Source organism: Leuciscus leuciscus (assembly GCF_965113295.1).
Source record: "Leuciscus leuciscus genome assembly, chromosome: 7".
In the NCBI taxonomy this organism is placed as follows: Eukaryota; Metazoa; Chordata; class Actinopteri; order Cypriniformes; family Leuciscidae; genus Leuciscus; species Leuciscus leuciscus.
Genome location: NC_138731.1, coordinates 8162167 through 8182222, shown reverse-complemented (window position 1 = coordinate 8182222; position 20056 = coordinate 8162167). Strand labels below are relative to the sequence as shown.

At 40.8% G+C, this 20056-nt stretch overlaps 1 protein-coding gene across 1 annotated transcript; it reads right to left on the bottom strand.

Annotated features, from left to right (window-relative positions):
- Nucleotides 1–1467: 1467 nt before the first annotated feature.
- Nucleotides 1468–12380, bottom strand: stk24a (serine/threonine kinase 24a). The gene is made up of 11 exons (XM_082176224.1): nt 12331–12380; nt 10901–11131; nt 9621–9677; nt 7599–7707; nt 7304–7461; nt 6499–6684; nt 4487–4629; nt 4268–4388; nt 3399–3473; nt 3091–3221; nt 1468–3013 (listed from the first exon to the last, which is right to left on the bottom strand). The coding sequence occupies exons 1-11, from the start codon at nt 12349–12351 to the stop codon at nt 2995–2997; spliced, it is 1251 nt and encodes a 416-aa protein (XP_082032350.1). The 5' UTR covers nt 12352–12380; the 3' UTR covers nt 1468–2994.
- Between the last annotated feature and the right edge of the window lie 7676 nt (nt 12381–20056).

Genomic DNA, 20056 nt, shown 5'->3' with positions numbered 1-20056 from the left:
ACCCTTAAACTGACTTTAAAAATTATGGTTTCTAACCTTAAAGATGCATTTACAGTCACAAGCATGTTATTGATACAATAATAAGCAAGATCTTTTGGGATATTTAAAACAACAAACTCAGTAATCAGAAATGAGTTTAGTACAGGGACTTGTGATAACACAAAGGAAATTACAAATCTGTTAATATGTTAAATATATCTCAGCCTCCCCGGGAAAGTCTATTCCAGGGTACTGGAGAGGAGAATCCGGCCGATAGTAGAACCTCGGATTCAGGAGGAACAGTGTGGTTTTCGTCCTGGTCGTGGAACACTGGACCAGCTCTATACCCTCTACAGGGTGCTGGAGGGTTCATGGGAGTTTGCCCAACCAATCCACATGTGTTTTGTGGATTTGGAGAAGGCATTCGACTGTGTCCCTCGTGGCATCTTGTGGAGGGTGCTCTGGGAGTATGGGGTTCGGGGCCCTTTGCTAAGGGCTACCCGGTCCCTGTACGACCGGAGCAGGAGCTTGGTTCGCATTGCCGGCAGTAAGTCAGACTTGTTCCCGGTGCATGTTGGACTCCGGCAGGGCTTTTTTTTTACTTTTATGGACAGAATTTCTAGGCGCAGCCAGGGGCCGGAGGGGGTCAGGTTTGGGGACCACACAATTTCATCTCTGCTCTTTGCGGATGATGTTGTCGTGTTGGCCCCATCAGACCAGGACCTTCAACATGCACTGGGACGGTTTGCAGCCGAGTGTGAAGCGGCTGGGATGAGAATCAGCACCTCCAAATCCGAGGCCATGGTTCTCAGTCGGAAAAGGGTGGTTTGCCCGCTTCAGGTTGGTGGAGAGTTCCTGCCTCAAGTGGAGGAGTTCAAGTATCTTGGGGTCTTGTTCACGAGTGAGGGAAGGATGGAACGGAGATTGACAGACGGATCGGTGCAGCTTCTGCAGTAATGCGGTCGCTGTACCGGTCTGTCGTGGTGAAGAAGGAGCTGAGCCGTAAGGCGAAGCTCTCGATTTACCGGTCAATCTACGTTCCTACTCTCACCTATGGTCATGAGCTGTGGGTTATGACCGAAAGGACAAGATCCCGGAAACAGGCGGCCGAAATGAGCTTTCTCCGCAGGGTGGCTGGGCGATCCCTTAGAGATAGGGTGAGAAGCTCAGCCACTCGGGAGGAGCTCAGAGTAGAGCCGCTGCTCCTCCACATCGAGTGGGGGCCAGCTGAGGTGGCTCGGGCATCTTTTCCGGATGCCTCCTGGACGCCTTCCCGGGAAGGTGTTCCGGGCATGTCCCACCGGGAGGAGACCCCGGGGAAGACCTAGGGAGGGACTATGTCTCCCGGCTGGCCTGGGAACGCCTCGGTGTCCCCCCGGAAGAGCTGGAGGAAGTGTCTAGGGAGAGGGAAGTCTGGGCATCCCTGCTTAGACTGCTGCCCCCGCGACCCGGCCCCGGATAAGCGGAAGAAGATAGATGGATGGATGGGTTAATATGTTGTTTTTAATATTATAGTATTTACCAGCAATGCTAGCAAAAGGACAATCAACAGTTATTTAATTATTGCACCATTACAGCTCTGTAAAAACAGCAGATATACACACAAAACCCTTTTTAGTTCATGTCTGTGAGCTTTGATCCATCAGTAGGCTAAGCTGACGATTTTATTTTTAACAGATACATAAAATATATATTTACACTCTCTTCCAGGAATTAGTGAAAGTTCATTGTGCACTGGATATGGCCACTCATTTCAGGTGTATCCAGTTTAGTCCAATCAAATGCACTTTAGAATGAGAAGCCCCTCCCCCTGATACCGCCTGCCTAGCAACAGCTATAGCATGAGTTGCAGCTTTGATGTAAGAGGCTACTGGCTTTTTAAATAAAAAAAGGACAGTTTTACATATCCCGACCCTCAGAAACATCCTGTCCAATAGAGAACTGATGAGAATGTCGTATTCTTGTAGGCCAATACCTGCAGTCGAGTTTAGCTCTTCTGTTTCCATCAGTCTGAAGTCATTGAGTTTTTTAATGAGTTTTTGGTTGTTAAATGCCCTAAAGGTCTGTGGATAACACAAGCCAAAGATATTTTCATGTTTTATTCTAAAACATAAATGCATCAGTATACTCCCTTGTGATTTTTTAAAAAGCTTTTACTTGTCTGGAATAAGGCGTTTGCTAACATGTGTCTACATGGGACTGCAGAGGTTATCGGGGACATTAAACATCATCAGTCAAACTGGTAAACTCATCTACTTTCTCACAGCATCATTGTGTACTGTGTATTCTAATGTTTTTAAACGAAGACTGAAAGAGTTGTGGACCACTTAATGGTAGGGATGTTGAAATCATGTGACCACGGTGTCGTTTGTTTATAGTTTTATAGCTTTCTACTTCTGGCGATTGTATTTAGACTTAAAAATTCATAATAGTTGTGTTCATTTGTTAAGATTATCAGAAAATGTGTAAGAATCATAAACTTTTGTTTTTCACAGAGCTTATTTTCTTTAATAATTTAACAGCCAATGGAAAAATCCTATTGGGTTTGTGTCAAGGGAACCAGAGTGATGATAACTTACAGGCTGACCAACAAAAATACGTCATCTCTGCAGCCCTCTATAGGAAATATCAACACAGAAAGGAAAACCGTTATGATTGTACCAAATGATTATGTAGGGTTGTAAAACAAATCCAGTACACATTCTCCACTTATGTACACACAAGTACCTGATTTTGTAAATGGCTTAATCAGAATCCCACCATAATAACAAGGCAAACCCAGACGGCAACATAGTGTCGGCCCAGATCCGGCCCACATCCCGTACATCTGGATTCAACACGCACCAGATGTGGGCCAGATCTGGGACAACACTATGTTGCTGTCTGGGAAAACACGTCATACACACACTATGCTACAACATCATCCTACAGGAACACACAACATTCAGTGTGTGTGTGTTGAAATGCACTGCGAGTCAGATGTCACGCCCACAGAGAAAGAGTCTTCATGCAGTGTCAGTGAGGAGAGGAAAACCTGTCAGGCAGAAAACACACATCAGAATCATAACTCATCCCAAGCCACACATGTGACGGTCAGGGTGCTGTGGATACCTCTTTAACCTCTGAACCACCCCCGTCACCATAGAGTCCGTGATCCCGGGACACGCCTCTTCCGCCAGGAGCATGGCCTGCTTCAGCTCCTCTAACACCGCCGGCTTATACACACCTCGCTTCTGCTTCAGCTGGCAGAACAACAAACACATTCATCGGTGACTGATACGCTGAATCGATACAGCAATGTTAGTTCAGTATGCACTGGTTTTCATTTGTCTGATCATTTGAATCTAACCCTAACCCCCACACAACTACGTTTTCTACATATAAGCCAGCCAATGAAGAAAACAAAATTAAATGCTTACCTCTGCAAACAACGGGGACATGATAGAGGACATACGCTGGGACGGAGACCTTTTTGGACTGTCTGGAACCGGAACCTAAACAATGACAGATGAGAGAGACAGATGTGGGTGTACTTTGGCTGCAGGAGCTTTTCTTCTCACTTCACTTATGTTCATCATTTTTGCTCAATGCGTTTAAATCTGCAGGGTTTTTTTTGTTCAATTGGCTTGGTTCGTTTGGTCCGGACCCAACAAAAAAGGTTTAGTCCTGGTCCACTAGCGTTCAGATTGGCATTTTTATCACCGAACCTAAAAGAATAAGGATATGTTCACAACCTGATTGGTTGGCTTTTATGACGTATTGCCTATTTTGAGACAGAACTTACTGAACATCCAAAGCAATGCTATGTGATGGGATAAATGCGCTCGTTGAATGTGCGTAGCAACATATCATGGTATTTTGACCAGCTGAGAACTCATGAAGGGCTTTCCCAGACAGCAACATAGAGTCGGCCCGGACATCTGGTACATGTGGATTCAACACGTACCAGATGTGGGCCGGATCGTAGCGTTCAAACTTGAACCGCACTAACAGAGCAAACGCACCACAGTTCGTTTTAATCCAACCAAACATGCCAAGTGTGAACACACCCTATGAAGTCGCTTCTCAAGTTCCCACAGCAGATCAACCACTGGTGTAGAGAATCACATGAACTATCGACATGATCTACTAACATCTGACAACCACAAACACTATATCTTTTATCATTTCAAAATGCCACAAACATCTTTTGATTGATAAGTGTACCTAATGCTGTCTTTAAAATAAACAACTCCTCCTTTGATATTTTGTGTCTAATGCAAAGACACTGGCGCATCTGATTCCTCACCTCTTTGTGAATGATTTCTTCATTCTTTTTGACTCCATTCTGTTTCCGTTTGGGCTCTTTATCTGTGATAGTGTTGAAGATCCAGTCATCATTCACAGACTCTCCAGATGCTTCATCATCTCTGAGAACATGTACATACAATGTTTCAATATTTTCTCAGTGAATAAATAATTATAATATTTCTATAACTAAATGTGCCAATGTTTGTTGCATGCTTACGAGTCTGAATCCGAGCTGGACTCATCACGGGCCTGATTTACTTTCCATCTCTTGTACTTGTCTATGAGATCTGTCAGGTATGATGGCTTCTTGGAATATCGAAGGATAAATTTGTGTTTCAAAAGCTCTTTAGCTGGTGGCCTCTGGCAGAGACAACACGAACATTGTCTTTTGGTTATTCATGGCTATACATTAAGGGTGGGCCGCTCTGGCCCTCAAGGGTTACTGTCCTGCAGAGTTTAGCTCCAATCCTAATCAAACACACCTATTCAAATCTGACCCAGATCTTCTTCAGGATTACTTGAAAATTATAGCCAGGTGTGTTTGATTAGAGTTGGAGCCCAACTCTGCAGGACAGTGGCCCTCGAGGGACACTGCCCACCCCTGCTATAGATGCAGAAATCTAAAGACTGTATAGAGGATATGCGCGTGACGTCACCGTCAGCCGGAGTGACTGCGGTTACACTCACTGAGTGGCATAAAGGCTGAGCAGCAGCATTTGTTTTCAGTGTGAATGCCTTGAAAAACACACAAAACACATCTAAAATGGGAAAGAGCTTTGAGATTGACTGTACAACTAGCTTTGACAAGAAATCTGAGGTATAGTTTTACAGACTGCCGAAAGATACAAAACAGAGAAGCAAATGAATCGCTGTAATTCACAGAAACAACTGGATCCAGGCAGAGAAAGGTGGATTTGCAGTTTATAATTTTGTGTCAATATACTTAATTTAGGGGGGAAATCATACCCTATATATTGTATTTGTATATATTGTATTGACAACTCCATTAAAAATGTACTATTGTATATTCTGCATAATTGGACGTTTTTAAATAAACACTGACAAAAAACTATACAAGTTTTAAGGCTCGAAGATATGATTATATAACATTGATATAACTGATCACATGGATTTAGACCTACCTATATTGTATTTATCTAAAGCGTTCACAGGCAAATTTGCTTTATGTATTTCCCCTGTGTTGAAATCAGGCTGTCAGGAAATACGATTCCCGGCTGCATGTCAATATCCATGGATCACTGGATCTTTGGTAAATTGTAAGGAAAACTATGCAGGGTCCAACCTTTAGTTTAAACTGACAATCGTTTGTTTTACTTGTGTTTTCGTAGTTTCCCCTATTAAATCCAGTCATGCAGCAGCTCTTTTGCCACTCATTAACCCCAAATTTCCACCAACTGCGGAACGGCTGCGGATCCGCTCCAGAATGGCGGCGGAGTCAATAGGTTTCCATTAAAGTCAATGTGTGTATTTTCACTGACTGCGGAACGGCTGCGTTCCGACTCTGACGATCCGCAGGCCTCCGGAGCAGATTCGCAGAGCTTCTATATTTGCCGGATGCCAGAGCGCTCCACAGCAATTCAGCAGTTATATTGCGAGATCTCGTGGGTCCTCGTGACTTCAGCTGTCAGTCATGGCCGCAGCCGTTCCGCAACAAATCCGGACCTGGTGGGTATTGAAGGACGGCGGAGCATGGAGCAGACACGCAGTGGAGCCGATCTGCAGCCATTCCGCAGTTGGTGGAAATCCAGGGTTAGGCTGAGGGGGGCCTGTTCCGGCGGGAAAGTGACGTCAATGCATTCCCTCTGTAGCAGGGCTACTCAAATCTGGCTCTGGAGGGCCACTGCTCTACAGACTTTAGCTCAAACCCTAATCAAAGACACCTGAGCATGCTAATCAAGGTCTTCAGAGTTACTAGAACATTACAGGTAGGTGAGATTGGTCATGTTTGAGCTAAACTCTGCAGAGCAGTGGCCCTCCAGAGCCAGATTTGAACAACCCTGATATATCCAATCTTGCTCCTGGAGGCCCTCCTTCCAGCAGAGTTGAGCTCCAACCCCAATTAAATACAACTGAATCAGCTAATCCCTGGAAAATCCCAGACAGGTCTGATGGAGCTGGTCAGAGCTGAACTCTGCAGAGAAGACCACCCCACCCCACCCCAGAAACAAGATTGGATACCCCTGTGATAAATAGTTTGGCACCACTTACAAAGTTGGGGTCTTTATTGAGACAGACATCTACAAACTCTTTGAGAGCTTTGTTGTAGTTTCCTTCCAGTGTGGGTGAATTTTCCTTAGGGATGAGAAATAACACCTTCATGGGGTGAAGATCAGAGTGGGGTGGCTCTCCTTTTGCCAGCTCAATTGCAGTTATGCCCAATGACCAGATATCTGCCTGCAAAACACACAAACCTGAATGACCGATATTACATGTGGCTGACTATACTATGTTACACATCATTCTCTTTTGATCTAATACCTGCTACAGGCTGTGCAATCCTATAAGATCATTACAAATCACACTGTACGACATGGATCTAATAAACTTGGGTACAACATGGATCTAATAAACTTGGGTACGACATATATGTAAGACTGTATGATGATGACACCTATTGAATCATAGGCTACGAAGCAAGTTAGTTTAGAATAATAAAATGCCATGATCATGCGCTAGTGGTAAACAAATAGAGCAAGGTGAATCACACTTTTGTAGATTTTCTGTGCGTTAAAAAAGAGGAGGAAGCGAAAGAGGAGAATATGGCAGTCATGGCTAGGGAAAAGAGGCCAACTTGGCATACCAATTTTGCAAATGAAGCTTGAGGTAGGTAGTTTTAAATTTTAGTGCAATGTCACGTTGATCAATACACTACAATGAAGCTTATAAAAAAATTTTTTAAAAAGAAGGTAGTCCCTCCATGACCAGGTTTGGCTACCCCTGGTCTAAATGCTAACCCAAGCCTGGCAAGGACTAAGACTTTTGGGACATGCATTACATGGTGAGTGGATCTGACCTTTGAGTCGTACTCTGACTGTTTAATGACCTCTGGTGCCATCCAGAATGGAGTGCCCACAAACGTGTTCCTCTTGATCTGTGTGTCTGTGAGCTGCCCAGCCACACCAAAATCAGCTAGCTTCACATCACCCTGCTCTGACAACAGGACGTTGGCAGCTGGAGAAAAACACAAACACACATCAGCCATCTTCATTTGAGGTTTCAGAACAGAAGTTCCATCTTGAAATGCTGGGGATCATTTATAGACTTCAATAGTAGAAAACTGCAGGCACCACATCATCATTCACAGGTACCTTTAATATCTCTGTGAATTTTCTTCTCTGAATGTAGGTAATCCAGACCCTTAAGGATCTCTCGGAGGATGGTGGAAATATGAGACTCATCAAGAGCTCCTGGTCCCAGCTGTAGATCAAAGAACCTGTTAAGGTGATGATACATGGGGGAACTTTTTGAGCAATATTGCTGGGCAATGCTGCCATCAACTGGCAACCAGGAGAGACCAACGATCTAAAGTATCCAGATAGAAATGTGTTGCCCATTCTCAATGGGAAAGTGCCCAAACAACACTGGTCAATAAAGTTGCCCCGTGTATCATCACATTTAGACCTGTTAAGGCCAATTTACACCGCATAGACAAACGCCAAGAAACATGTTTTTTGGGTTTTGTCGGATCAGTGTGTTACCCCTGACGGCATCTGTTGCCTTGCTCAGGGTTTGTTTTCATCTGACTGACAAATACAAATCTAAATCCAACAGCCAACTTGTTTGTTGGTGTTTGTTGACATTTGTGCGAGGTTGTGTGTTTGTATGAATTGACCTTTAGAGAATCTTAATAAACATGTGTAGAGTTGGACTCTAAAGGCTTTCAAGACACATGCCTTTGGTGTGAGAGACCCGGGTTCGAATCCACTGTGAGACACCAATGTGTCCCTGAGCAAGACACTTAACCCCTAGTTGCTCCAGAGGCGTGCGATCTCTGACATAATTAGCAATTGTAAGTCGCTTTGGATAAAAGCGTCAGCTAAATGAATAAATGTAAATGTAAATGTAAGTCTGCAGGAAGGGAGTCTTTCAGGACTAGGGTTGGCTACACCAGTCCTAGTGATTTTATTTTTATTATAACAAAGTCACCACACCAACTTGTCATCTGTACTAGATGGATTGTAGAATTGGCTAAAATAAAAACCCATGTCCTAAAACTCAAAATATGTTCTTTAGACCAGTGCTTTCAAACTTTCCTGGAGAGCCCTCAAAACTGCACATGTTGGACACAACCATTTCGGGTCTTGCAGTCTCTATAATGAGCTGATGAGCTGAATCAGGTATGTTAGATGAGTGAGACATCCAAAATGTGCAGTGGTGGAGGGTCTATGGGACAGGTTTAAAAAAGCAATCATTTAGACCAGGGGTCTTTGTCAGCTTAACCAGACAAGCTTAATCAGCCGTTCATTTACACGACAACAGCGTTTTGGGGCCTGAACAAACTTTTGGAAACAGGTTTTAAAGTGCACATTTTTGAAAACAATACCATTATCGTCTCCAAGCAAACAACAAGGCAAATTGGTGAACACGGTAAGGTCATGCACATGCGTATTACATGTTCAGTCAATAGGCGCAAATATGTTTCTTTGCAAAATTACATCTACTGGCCTAGAATGCATAATACAGCGTTTTTAGTGGTTTTCACAGATCAGTGTGAAAGGGGATCGTTTTGACAACCTTGTCATCTGTGTGAAAAATGCAAAGGAAAAACCTTTTCATTTTTAGTACATCATTGTCATGACATGTTCCTGGATCAGCATATTTTGTTGATGCTGGAACAACACTCCTGTCCCAAAAAATTAAGCCCTAACCCTATCCCTACCCCTAAACCTAACCCTACCTATAACTCATAATGATAGGTGAATAACACTGATGTAGAAGCACCTAACCCTGGTTGTGAACCTAAACTTGACAAATTCTAAACTTTGTCCCTCAAATCTGATTGGTTAATTGGAATGTTGTTCCAGGATCAACAAAGATTTTGATGCTGTACTTGCTGAAATCGTGTTCACCATTTCCCAAACTTGTCCTGGTCTTGATTTGGGAATCATCACACATTTTGCATGTCTGCCTGTTCCAACAGACCTGTTTCAACTCATCAGCTCATTAGTAGAGACTGCAAGACCTGAATTAGGTGTGTCTGATAGGTGTGTTAACAGCAGGAAAATATACACTTTTTTTTATATTTATTGTTTTAAATGATACATTTTTGTAAATGCCAAGGTGACTATATGAACCATTATTAGTAAAGTTAAGGGAATTGAAATTCTTACCAAATCCAGAGCTGAACCCCCTCCTAAATATTCCATGATGATCCATAGTTTTGTGTCCTGGAAGAGACATCAAATATTTCCAATTTGAACTGACTTATTACTGGTGAGTCTTGTCTTTTTGTCTGATGAGTAGCATTGATTTTTAAAACCTCTAAAACTGTACCAAACCTGTAATTATAATTTTATGAAATGTCACTCATCCGTCCAGATGTTCCCATTAGCTGTAAAGGGTATCAGACCACAAAAAGTGATTCAGGAACAATGTGATCCCTGGCATATGGAAGAGCCTCAAGAATGCCAGCCAACCCTGTGTGGGGGTTCTTGCACTCTGTTATGAGCCATTTATTTTATGGTGAAACTTTCATGTTTATAGCAATTTTAATACATCGGCTGATTGAATAGCGATCTGATCATGAAAAGACAAGTGCAAAAGTCCTACAAAACGCTCTCGAGAAAATTCTGTCATAATTAACCCTTGTGCTGTTCAAAACCTGTATTACTTTCTATCTTCAGCTTCAAGCTCTAAATAGGTACAAAAAAAATTAAACATAAATTTGTTAATCACTGACAATCATTTGTCCTTTGTGACGCTTGGTGAATTGTGGGGTTATATTGGTTACATCATAGTTATTAGAAGGACATCATTGAGAAACATCAATGGTTACATTACACTGCCACTCTTTAGGGATTTTCACACTTGAAATGTTCAAAACGGGGTCATTGTAAACTCAGGCTTCACAGAATCCTGGGTTATCTTGTTTCATGTTTCATGCTACTACTTGACCCCTGGTTTACAATCACAGTTTTTCTTGATTGCTTAAGCACTATAACCAGGCTTTTGAACTAAAATTTCTAAACTATAACACCATTTATCAAAAAGCACACCCATTTCCCTAAACTATAAACATTATTCCCCAGTTTTGACACGAGTCAGATTTGTTGAACTGTCACTGCAAAACTGTTCAAGCCACAAAATTAAACTTTACTTCTCAGAAACAACATCAGCATACAATAGTTTTAAACAATTCAATTCAAACACTAACTGACATATGCAGTGTTAATAGTGTTAAAATGAAAATACTGTATCATTGCCCAGAGTTAAAATCACTGCTTATCCTTTCTGCAAAGACACACTTAATGTTGGAGAGCAGTTCAAATCACCAACATGCATGAAGTGATCATCTGCTTGGTCACGTAACAACATTACATAATACAGCCTGTCACCACGAGCTGCCTGACACACATTAAACTGCTCCACACTAGCAGTGCACGGGACACACCTTCAGATAAGAGCCGTAGTATTTGGTGATGAAGGGGCTATCACACTGGCTGAGGACTGTAATCTCCTGTTGGATGTCCTCCACTTCATCTTCAGCCTCCTCCAGGTCGATGATCTTGATAGCAACTACCTGTTGCGTGCGATTGTCAATGCCTTTGAAGACTTCTCCAAAGGACCCCTTCCCGATCCGCTCAAGCTTGGTGAACAGCTTCTCCGGGTCAACATTCAAATTCTACAAAAGAAAAGAAAACAAGTGAGAAGTTTGGTAGTTTAAAACTATTTATGGAATCAGAAATGCTGCACTTTTCCTCGAGCTGAAAAATACCAAACTGTGAAATATGCTTCTTGTCTTTTTACAATAGAGAAAGTCCAACATACAAAAAGCTAAAACTCAAATAGTGTGTCTAAACAAGTGTCTACACATATCCATACAACATTTCTGTGAACATACAGCTGGCGTATAGATGGAAACAGCAATGCTAGTCAACTCAACCTGCTTGACTTGAACACTTCATCACACCCTCACACAGTTCTCATGTCCATCTTTGGCAATACAACTGAAGAAGAATCTCTTGGTATGCCTGATTGCTGCCCTGGTTTTACTGACCGTACACTGAAAGCATCAATGCACACGGCCAATGAAACAAAGGTTCAGCATGAGCGAGGTATTCAAACACTGATACAGTGACCAGATGTTCATTTTAACAGTCAGAATCAATCATAATGTCATCCAAGTAAGTGCTGGAACATGGCAGGTGCATTATGCACTCCCAAAGGCATTGCTGCATATTGGAAAAAAGTTAAATGGAGTTTCAAACACAAACATTTTAGTGGCTCAAGTGGTCAAAGTCTTCACCAGTCTGGCAGCATCTAGCCTGATATAGTTTTCCATAAGGGGCACTGGGATCCCCCTCTAATGTAGGCAGTAGTCGCTAAATTCATGTTTTGACAGTAAGGAACTCTTTGCACAGGCCAATGACAAGCACATTATGACTCTATAAATGTTAATGCAGCTTGTGCTGAATCAGGGCACATACACAACTAATCTAATCTCACACACGTCATTTACAATAACCACAGTCACGGCCTTTCCACTGACAGTGGCACTTTGACCGTCAGATATTATGTGACTCTGGGAAGAAAACGGCAACCATTTGGGTGGGATTGAACTATAGATGAACAAACCCTTACAGTGGTAAAACTCAAATTAATTTACTTATAGAACATTTCTGCTGGTAAAACAATGTTCTATATATAAAATAAAATAAAATAAAATAAAAAAGCCAACTTTCACAAATATTAACCTCACACACTACAAGAGTCTTCCTGCAACTGCTTTTTGAAAATTCTCCATTCGTCTGACATCAGGACCATGCTGTCAACAGATAACAACAACCAGAAAACTGTCTTTCACACACAAACACACAGTACCTTTTGTCCTTTAGCCTCCATGACTGTGTCTGCTGCTTCCTGAATGTGCTGTTCACACTCATGTGTTAGTCAGTCATCAGGACTCTTTATCATATGGGTGTAACGGGGCGGTGACACAGCCGCCCTCTGCTGCCGTAACGGGATCAAAGAGCAGGTTACCTCTAATAATGTTTAGGAATACAGTCTATGTACAATTAGTTCTACAAAACTTAACAATTAATGTAAGCTATAAACCTGATTTAAAACCAATGGGAAAGTTGTGTCTGATGCAAAAAGTGATTTCTGTCAGAAGTATCACTGTAATCGCATTTATTAAAGGGATTTACCCAAAAGTGAAAATTCTGTCATCATTTACCCTCGTGCTGTTCAAAACCTGTATTACTTTCATTTGTGGTCGCACTTGTGGACCATGTTCAATCTTGAAATAATAAATAAATAATCATAAAAAACCTGTATTACTTATTATCTTCAGCTCCAAGCGGTAAGGTACAAAAAAAATACGTCATAAATTTGTTAATCACTGACAATCGTTTGTCCTTTGTGAAGCTTGGTGAATTGTGGGGTATATTGCTTACATAGTTATTAGAAGGACATCATTGAGAAACATCAATGGTTACATTACACTGCCACTCTTTAGGGATTTTCACACTTGAAATGTTCAAAACGGGGTCATTGTAAACTCAGGCTTCACAGAATCCTGGGTTATCTTGTTTCACGTTTCACAATGCTAGTACTTAACCCGGGGTTTACAATCACAGTTTTTCTTGATTGCTTAAACACTACAACCAGGCCTTTGAACAAAAATTTCTAAACCATAATGCCATTTCTCAAAAAGCACACCCATTTCCCTAAACTATAAACACTATTCCCCAGTTTTGACAATATAGCCTGTGATGTGGATGAGATCCTCTGGCCTGACCCAGACAAAAGACGGGATGCTGGGGCGGAGTATTTCTTTTTGTTTTTTGGTGTGTATTGTACTGTACAGTACATTAAGGAATAAAAAAATGTGCCAATGTATCCATTGGTTGTGTCTTTTGTGTTCATCATGTGAAAAGGTTTGTGTGTGTGTGGGGGGGGGGACTTTAAAACATTTAATAAATATTACAAACTTGTAAATGTTTGAATCAATGGTGTACATGCAAAATTGGAAAAAGGAAAAAAAAATATTTGTGATTGTCATTGATTATGAGTATAAACAATTTATCACAAAGGTATATATATATATATATATATATATATATATATATATATATATATATATATATATATATTAAAAAATATAAGTAGATACAGTTTGAAGGGAGACCAACTTGATCACTTCATTCACAGGTGTGGGAGGTTTCTGCCGAACTGTTTCACCACAACATCCATTTCCATTCGCTGAATCCAAGCAGCTCAGCAGACGCACATGTGGATTTCTCTTCAGAATTATGGGTGTTGAAGTTGTTTATTGGGAGTTTGGCCCCAAGTTGAAATCACACTGACTTGTAAGTAAGAAAGAAAGTAAAGCTTTATTTACATAGCATCTTTTAAAAAACTGTGTTTACAAAGTGATTTACAGAAGAGAAATCCATGTGTGCATTCATAGAAATGAAAAATACTAGTACTTATTAATTAGCTACTAGTACTTATTCAATAGATACTAGCACCTATTTATTAGATACTAGTATTTATTTCAAATGTTACTAGTACGATTTTTTATTTTACTAGTAAGATTTTTAATTGAACTAGCCTATCCAGTGGCCGTTCTGACTAGTCAGAACATAAGACAAGTAAAACAGCAGTTGTGACTAGTAAAATAAGAATAGTTACTAGTAACAATTACAAAAGATACTAGTATCTAATAAATACATAGTCACAGTTGGAATACATACTAGTCAGAACTGAATAGTTGATATCTGAATGACAGATCCCCATGGAAGTCAATGGCAAAAAATAAATAAAAATGAATAAGTACTAGTTCCAATTTAATAGGCACTAGTATCTAATGAATAAGTACTAGTGTCTTTTTAATATGTACTAGTATCTAATAAAAAGGAACTAGTATCTAATGAATAAGTACTAGTATCTAACAAATAGGCACTAGTACCTAAAGAATAAGACTAGTAGCTACTGAATAACTACTAGTACTTAATGGAAAAAATACTAGTATTTAAAAAAATAAGTACTAGTAGCATGAAAATAGATACTAGTAGATTTTAAAGGAGTCATGACCTGTAATTTTCACTTTTCCACGAGAATCAATGTATGTTATGATTGCCTAACGATTATACACTGGCCGGGAAGCCGATATTTAAAAGTGAAGCGTTTGTTTACCCCTGGGTTCGTAAACCAGCCCACGTGCACGTGCACTCAAATACGAGATTTTAATTTCTGCCCCGACTTGACGTCAAGACAGGGCAGGATATACCATATATGGACACCGCAGACCTATGCTGCAGGAAGCCCGCCCTGCCCCTCCCCCCTCATATTCAGTCGCGAAAGATGCAGAAACGTAGTGCACACGTGAGTTGCTCTGTTGTTGCCAGAATCAACATGTAACTTAAAGGGTTAGTTCAAAAATGAAAATTCTGTCAGTAATTACTCACCCTCATGTTGTTCCAATCATGTAAGACTTTCGTTCATCTTCGGATCACAAATTAAGATATTGTTGATTAAATCTGAGAGCTATCTCACTCCTCCATAGGCTTCCAGAGGGACCGAAACTCGCCGGCCCAGAAAGTCAGTGAAGAAAATGTTGAAATAGTCCAAGTGACTACAGTGGCTCTACATTAAGTTTATCATGCGACGACAATACTTTTTGTGCGAAAAAACAACAAAAATAACGACTTTATTCAACTATTAGTGTTCTTCAATGTGGGCCTCTGATGAGAGTTCACGGGAGCGCCACGACGCATGCGCGAGAACTGAGATTACGGCGTTCTTCTTCTACTACTACTTGTTACTGGCTGCTCACTCCTTAGGAGTATTATCGCCATCTACTGTACAAGATGACGTCCCAACATTGCCGGGAGCGCAAAACGGTCTGTTTACAAGCAGCTGAAGACGCGCGCTGTATGTAAAACTGTATTCGTAAATATGTCCGCAGATTTCGATGTAGATGAAGATTTGATTTTTTTTTTTAACCAACCATACTTATTTGAACCAGAATACACAGACATTGAACTACAAGAGATGGAAGATGCTGCAACACAACCGCAGTCTGTTTCTGAAAGACAGAGAGCATTGGACAGCTGATGGTGTAATCAGTGCCAAGCGATGCCTACTGAGGCCATCCTTAAAAATATTTTGGTTTGCCGTAACAGCCAAAAAAAAAAAAAAAAAAGGGGTCGGTTGGTCGGTCTATATATAGCCTATATTCTTTCGCAAGTTAACGCAAGTTTACAACCGGCAAGTCGTTTTTTTATCAACTTAAAAACCAATGGGGACTTTAGTCCAAAAGGGTAAAAAAATTATTAATTGGGTCGGTCCTAAATTGACAGGGTCGGTCGGGTTATGGCTAACAAGACTATGAACAGGAGAGCGTGTGCTGCATCGATTGGGACATACAGTTACATACATTACGAATACAGTTTTACAATAGCAAAATAATATAATATTTGATGATTGATCGAAAATCGTATCTCTCCGCCCACATGCTCACCTGCAAGACGCTCCGACATTAAATTTCTCTGTAGGCTACTGTAGGCTTTTTGTAGAAAGCCTTTCTTTAAAGTGAATTTCGTTTTGTATTAATTGTAGCATGCAGGCAATATAATCAGGACACGGAGGCGCCCGCGCACTCGTCTCTTAAATGAACCAAAACTCTACATTGAATCTTTTAAAAAAAAGAAGAAAGAATATAGGCTATATATAGACCGACCAAGCGACCCCTTTTTTTTTTTTTTTTTTTTTTTTTTTTTTTGGCTGTTACGGCAAACCAAAATATTTTAAGGATGGCCTCAGTAGGCATCGCTTGGCACTGATTACATTTACACCATCAGCTGTCCAATGCTCTCTGTCTTTCAGAAGCAGACTGCGGTTGTGTTGCAGCATCTTCCATCTCTTGTAGTTCAATGTCTGTGTATTCTGGTTCAAATAAGTATGGTTGGTTAAAAAAAAAAATCAAATCTTCATCTACATCGAAATCTGCGGACATATTTACGAATACAGTTTTACATACAGCGCGCGTCTTCAGCTGCTTGTAAACAGACCGTTTTGCGCTCCCGGCAATGTTGGGACGTCATCTTGTACAGTAGATGGCGATAATACTCCTAAGGAGTGAGCAGCCAGTAACAAGTAGTAGTAGAAGAAGAACGCCGTAATCTCAGTTCTCGCGCATGCGTCGTGGCGCTCCCGTGAACTCTCGTCAGAGGCCCACATTGAAGAACACTAATAGTTGAATAAAGTCGTTATTTTTGTTGTTATTTCGCACAAAAAGTATTGTCGTCGCATGATAAACTTAATGTAGAGCCACTGTAGTCACTTGGACTATTTCAACATTTTCTTCACTGACTTTCTGGGCCGGCGAGTTTCGGTCCCTCTGGAAGCCTATGGAGGAGTGAGATAGCTCTCAGATTTAATCAAAAATATCTTAATTTGTGATCCGAAGATGAACGAAAGTCTTACATGATTGGAACAACATGAGGGTGAGTAATTACTGACAGAATTTTCATTTTTGGGTGAACTAACCCTTTAAATGTGTTTTCTCTCCCAAGAACTGACCAAGCTGTCAGGGACCAGTGGATTAAATTCATTTTTAATGACGCGGTTCCTACAACCCTTCCCACTGGCTTAACGTTAGGTGTCTGTGCTAATCATTTTACGCCGGAATCGTTCACAAATTTGAATGTCTAAAAAACCACAACGTGAAACAAGGCAAAAACACCACATGATAGCAAACGTTGATCTCAATAACCACTGTAAGCTGATACAAAAAAGTAGACTACATCTCCGTTAATGTAATCTACATTAAATAAAAGGTATAATGTATGTCTCAGTCAAAATGATTGTCTTTACCATTCAGAGACATCTTGATGTAGACGTCCTTCCATCGACTCTACATCTTCCCTTACCAGCTCAGGTTCAGAGTCTGGCTCGTGCATATACGGTTGAATTCCGTAGGTCGCGGCCAGGTCGGGTTCATTCACAACTTGCGCCATGATGTCATTTTGGAATGATATGCTGAAGTTACCTGCGGTGTCAACCCCCCTCCTTCCTGCCACCAATCAACGCGCCCCTCATTTGCATTATTAAAATGACCGTCCACGACAGCCAAAATATCGCATCAGATCTCGCGAGACAATAATGCCTTCAGAAATAAGGGTCAGAGGAGCTCTGTGTTTATTTTTTTTCCACTTTTCTTTTTTAGAAGGGCCTGAAAGACTATAATAGAGCGTGGGTATCCAAGGTAATAAGGATTAAATGTTAATACGGCTTGCCATAGTCATTATTCAGTTGAAATCAGTTCAGTGTTGATTCAGTTCAGTTCAATGACTGTGTAAAGTTCCTCAAATATGAAATGTTAAATTCCGCGATAAAGCAGCTCTGAATACAGTAATGTTATCATTCAGCTCAGTTAGTGTCAGTGCAGTCAAAAGAAATTATATTGCCGAAGATTGGACGCTAAATTGCTAATTGGGACACTAATTACCCTTGCACTGCACTTTATTAAAATGTGTATATTGTTATTTATGTATATTGTTAATTGTACATATATTGTGTTGTTATACTGCCATGTACTCCACTACTCACCTCATCCCTTTGTTTATCAGTAAATCACTGTTCTCCATCTTCCTCTCCTGCGTCTGCATTCTGTAACATCTAGGTTGTGATCTGTAAATACAACCCCAAATCAGAAAAAGTTGGGACACTGTAAAAATTGTGAATAAAAACAGAATGCAATGATGTGGAAGTTTCAGATTTCAATATTTTATTCAGAATACAACATAGATGACATATCAAATGTTTAAACTGAGAAAATGTATCATTTTAAGGGAAAAATAAGTTGATTTTAAATTTCATGGCATCAACACATCTCCAAAAAGTTGGGACAAGGCCATGTTTACCACTGTCTGGCATCCCCTCTTCTTTTTATAACAGTCTGCAAACGTCTGGGGACTGAGGAGACAAGTTGCTCAAGTTTAGGAATAGGAATGTTGTCCCATTCTTGTCTAATACAGGCTTCTAGTTGCTCAACTGTCTTAGGTCTTCTTTGTTGCATCTTCCTCTTTATGATGCACCAAATGTTTTCTATGGGTGAAAGATCTGGACTGCAGGCTGGCCATTTCAGTACCCGGATCCTTCTTCTACGCAGCCATGATATTGTAATTGATGCAGTATATGGTCTGGCATTGTCATATTGGAAAATGCAAGGTCTTCCCTGAAAGAGACGACGTCTGGATGGGAGCATATGTTGTTCTAGAACTTGGATATACCTTTCAGCATTGATGGTGCCTTTCCAGATGTGTAAGCTGCCCATGCCACACGCACTCATGCAACCCCATACCATCAGAGATGCAGGCTTCTGAACTGAGCGCTGATAACAACTTGGGTTGTCCTTGTCCTCTTTAGTCATGACATGGCGTCCCAGTTTTCCAAAATTTTGATTCGTCTGACCACAGAACAGTTTTCCACTTTGCCACAGTCCATTTTAAATGAGCCTTGTCCCAGAGAAAACGCCTGCACTTCTGGATCCTGTTTAGACATGGCTTCTTTTTTTGACCTATAGAGTTTTAGCCGGCAACGGCGAATGGCACAGTGGATTGTGTTCACCGACAATGTTTTCTGGAAGTATTCCTGAGCCCATGTTGTGATTTCCATTACAGTAGCATTCCTGTATGTGATGCAGTGCCGTCTAAGGGCCCGAAGATCACGGGCATCCAGTATGGTTTTCCGGCCTTGACTCTTGCGCACAGAGATTGTTCCAGATTCTCTGAATCTTTGGATGATATTATGCACTGTAGATGATGATAACTTCAAACTCTTTGCAATTTTTCTCTGAGAAACTCCTTTCTGATATTGCTCCTCTATTTTTCGCCGCAGCATTGGGGGAATTGATGATCCTCTGGCCATCTTGACTTCTGAGAAACACTGCCACTCTCAGAGGCTCTTTTTATACCCAATCATGTTGCCAATTGACCTAATAAGTTGCAAATTGGTCCTCCAGCTGTTCCTTATATGTACATTTAACTTTTCCGGCCTCTTATTGCTACCTGTCCCAACTTTTTTGGAATGTGTAGCTCTCATGGAATCCAAAATGAGCCAATATTTGGCATGACATTTCAAAATGTCTCACTTTCAACATTTGATATGTTATCTATATTCTATTGTGAATAAAATATAAGTTTATGAGATTTGTAAATTATTCCATTCCTTTTTTACTCACAATGGCCCTCATTTATCAAAAGTGCGTACACCAAATTTCCAGCGTACACCTGGCGTACACCCAAAACCACGGTGACTTTGAGATTTATCAATATGGACGTTGGCGTACGGCACGCTCAAATCCTACACCAGCTCAGGAGGTGGTGTACGCACGTTTTGAGTTAGTGTGGAAATGCGCAGAAAAACAATTCCTAACACCACAAAACGCACTGACAAACTAAAATATATGATATATTATGACCCACTGTAAAAAACAATATAGTAATGATAAACTTCAGTGTTTATTTTTGTGCAACATGGACTTCAATGTTTAATTTGTGTGACTTTACCAAAGCATTTGATTTGTAGGCATATGTAT